The sequence below is a fragment of the Phaethon lepturus genome, unplaced genomic scaffold (genome assembly GCF_000687285.1).
Source record: "Phaethon lepturus isolate BGI_N335 unplaced genomic scaffold, ASM68728v1 scaffold56127, whole genome shotgun sequence".
Lineage (NCBI taxonomy): Eukaryota > Metazoa > Chordata > Aves > Phaethontiformes > Phaethontidae > Phaethon > Phaethon lepturus.
In genome coordinates, this window is record NW_010552218.1 from 4,304 (window position 1) to 6,074 (window position 1,771).

Sequence of the window (1,771 nt, forward strand, 5' to 3'; positions counted from 1 at the left end):
ATTTTGGGCATGCAGATCCCATATGGCTTGGAAACCACGTAAGTGGCAAACTGGGTCACTGCAGAGGACTTGCATGGTCAGCAGCTTGGATTACGCTAAATGAGTTTCAAATTGGGATGCCTAATTATAATGGTAGTCACGGAGATTAGTCTGTGAGAAGACTACTTTGAAGTTTTGGCTTTTGTTTTCAGGAAGATTGTTTAAAATTGGAGTAGAAGTTTGTAAAGAGAAACATGCCAATTTAGAATAAAACTAGTATACTGCACAAAGACAAGCTTTTGATTTGACTTACCTGGATTAATTTCCCACTCCCAATAATTAGTTTGCTCTACCAAAACATGCATACGTGATCTCTTTTCCATAAGAGAGTATCTCTATGTGTTTACAAAATCTGTGTGTGTAACGAAATTCAGAGATCCCAACTATGGAAGGTAGTATTTGAATGAGAAATAGTTGACAAAGGAAATTCCATAACCTATCAGTGCTTACTTGCATAACAAAAAGTATTAGTATGTATTATTTACTGGATACAATTTTCCTCTTTTTTTTATTAAGCTATTGTAAATCCATCCCAGGTTAACCTGTTTCAGTGATATCAGTGTAACAATACATATAGTTAGATATCCTTAATTCTAGTTCTGACATAACTGTTTTCCTTTTTAATTTGATCTTTAACCGAGTGCTCTTCCCAAATAAACTCTTCAAGAAAATTGGTAATTGTCATCTTCCTCTTATAACAAAACATTCAGGAAATGACCAGCACTTCTCCCCCTCCCCCTGGATATTTTGGTCATCTAGGAACTCTGTACCTTTCTAGGTGTGTCCACCAGGCACTAATTGCCTGGATTATCTAATCTGTGCAGTGATAGCACGCTATTAATATTGGCTTCATGACAGCTGTTGTCAGAACTCTCAGGTGAGAGCATTACTGTGTAGATCTTATCCGGTGAGTGATAAGAGAGATTCTTGTCTTCCACTGTTTGTCTTGGCTTAGCACATTGACTTGCTTGCAAATAGCCATCTGCAACTGATTTTTGCTTGTATTAGTCACTGAGAAGCAACAATGCATTTGCAGAGGGGTTATATTTTCCACTCGGGTTTTAAAATCGATTATTAGGTACAATTTTGCATTTTCCTAAAATCTGCTTTAAGAATTATTACTTTTTTCCCCTTTAAGCTACAAAGTGAGCATATTTCAGGCTAAGATGTAAATCTTATTTGTCAAAAATCCTCTTCTGCTTACTACTAGAGAAAATACTTGAGGCATATGTGATGCCAGTGCAAGAGCACAATAGCAGTTAAAGCACATGAGCCAGAATGCTTGGGCTTCTCTCCCAGCTCTCCTAATAATTTGTTGTAAGTCAGGCTTCAAAACACGAACATTAAAAATTACCAACTTCCCAAAACTGTTGTAAAATGCAAGTATAAAACCTCAATGAAGATTCTTGCATAAACAAGGCATCATTAATCTTTTTCTTTTATTCACTGTGTTAAACTTCATCTGGAAATACTTGAGAGTGAGTTTGATGTGTTTGTTACTAGTGTCTGTAATTAGGTTTTTAATGTAGTCACGTGATTTCAAAAACATTTTTACTGCTTTTTGTTTGCTTGTGTTTGTTTTCTGGCAGGTTGGAAGCGATTTTGGGTACTTTCCAAAGGATTTACTTGAAATAAATCATAATTATTCCAATGAGGAGCTAGAGTTACCAACAGATGTAAGTCGTCTTTGTTACTTTGTGATTGGGCTGCTTACTGTATCTTACCTCGGCAT

At 36.1% G+C, this 1,771-nt stretch overlaps 1 protein-coding gene across 1 annotated transcript in view; it reads left to right on the plus strand.

Annotated features, from left to right (window-relative positions):
* LOC104623914 (melanoma inhibitory activity protein 3-like) overlaps positions 1 to 1,771 on the plus strand; it is a gene marked incomplete at both ends in the record, with an annotated part of 10,694 nt that overhangs the window by 3,794 nt on the left and 5,129 nt on the right. Inside the window, one exon of the mRNA XM_010291140.1 lies at positions 1,629 to 1,715. Coding sequence (XP_010289442.1) covers positions 1,629 to 1,715 — 87 coding nt within the window. The remainder of the gene's footprint in view (positions 1 to 1,628; positions 1,716 to 1,771) is intronic.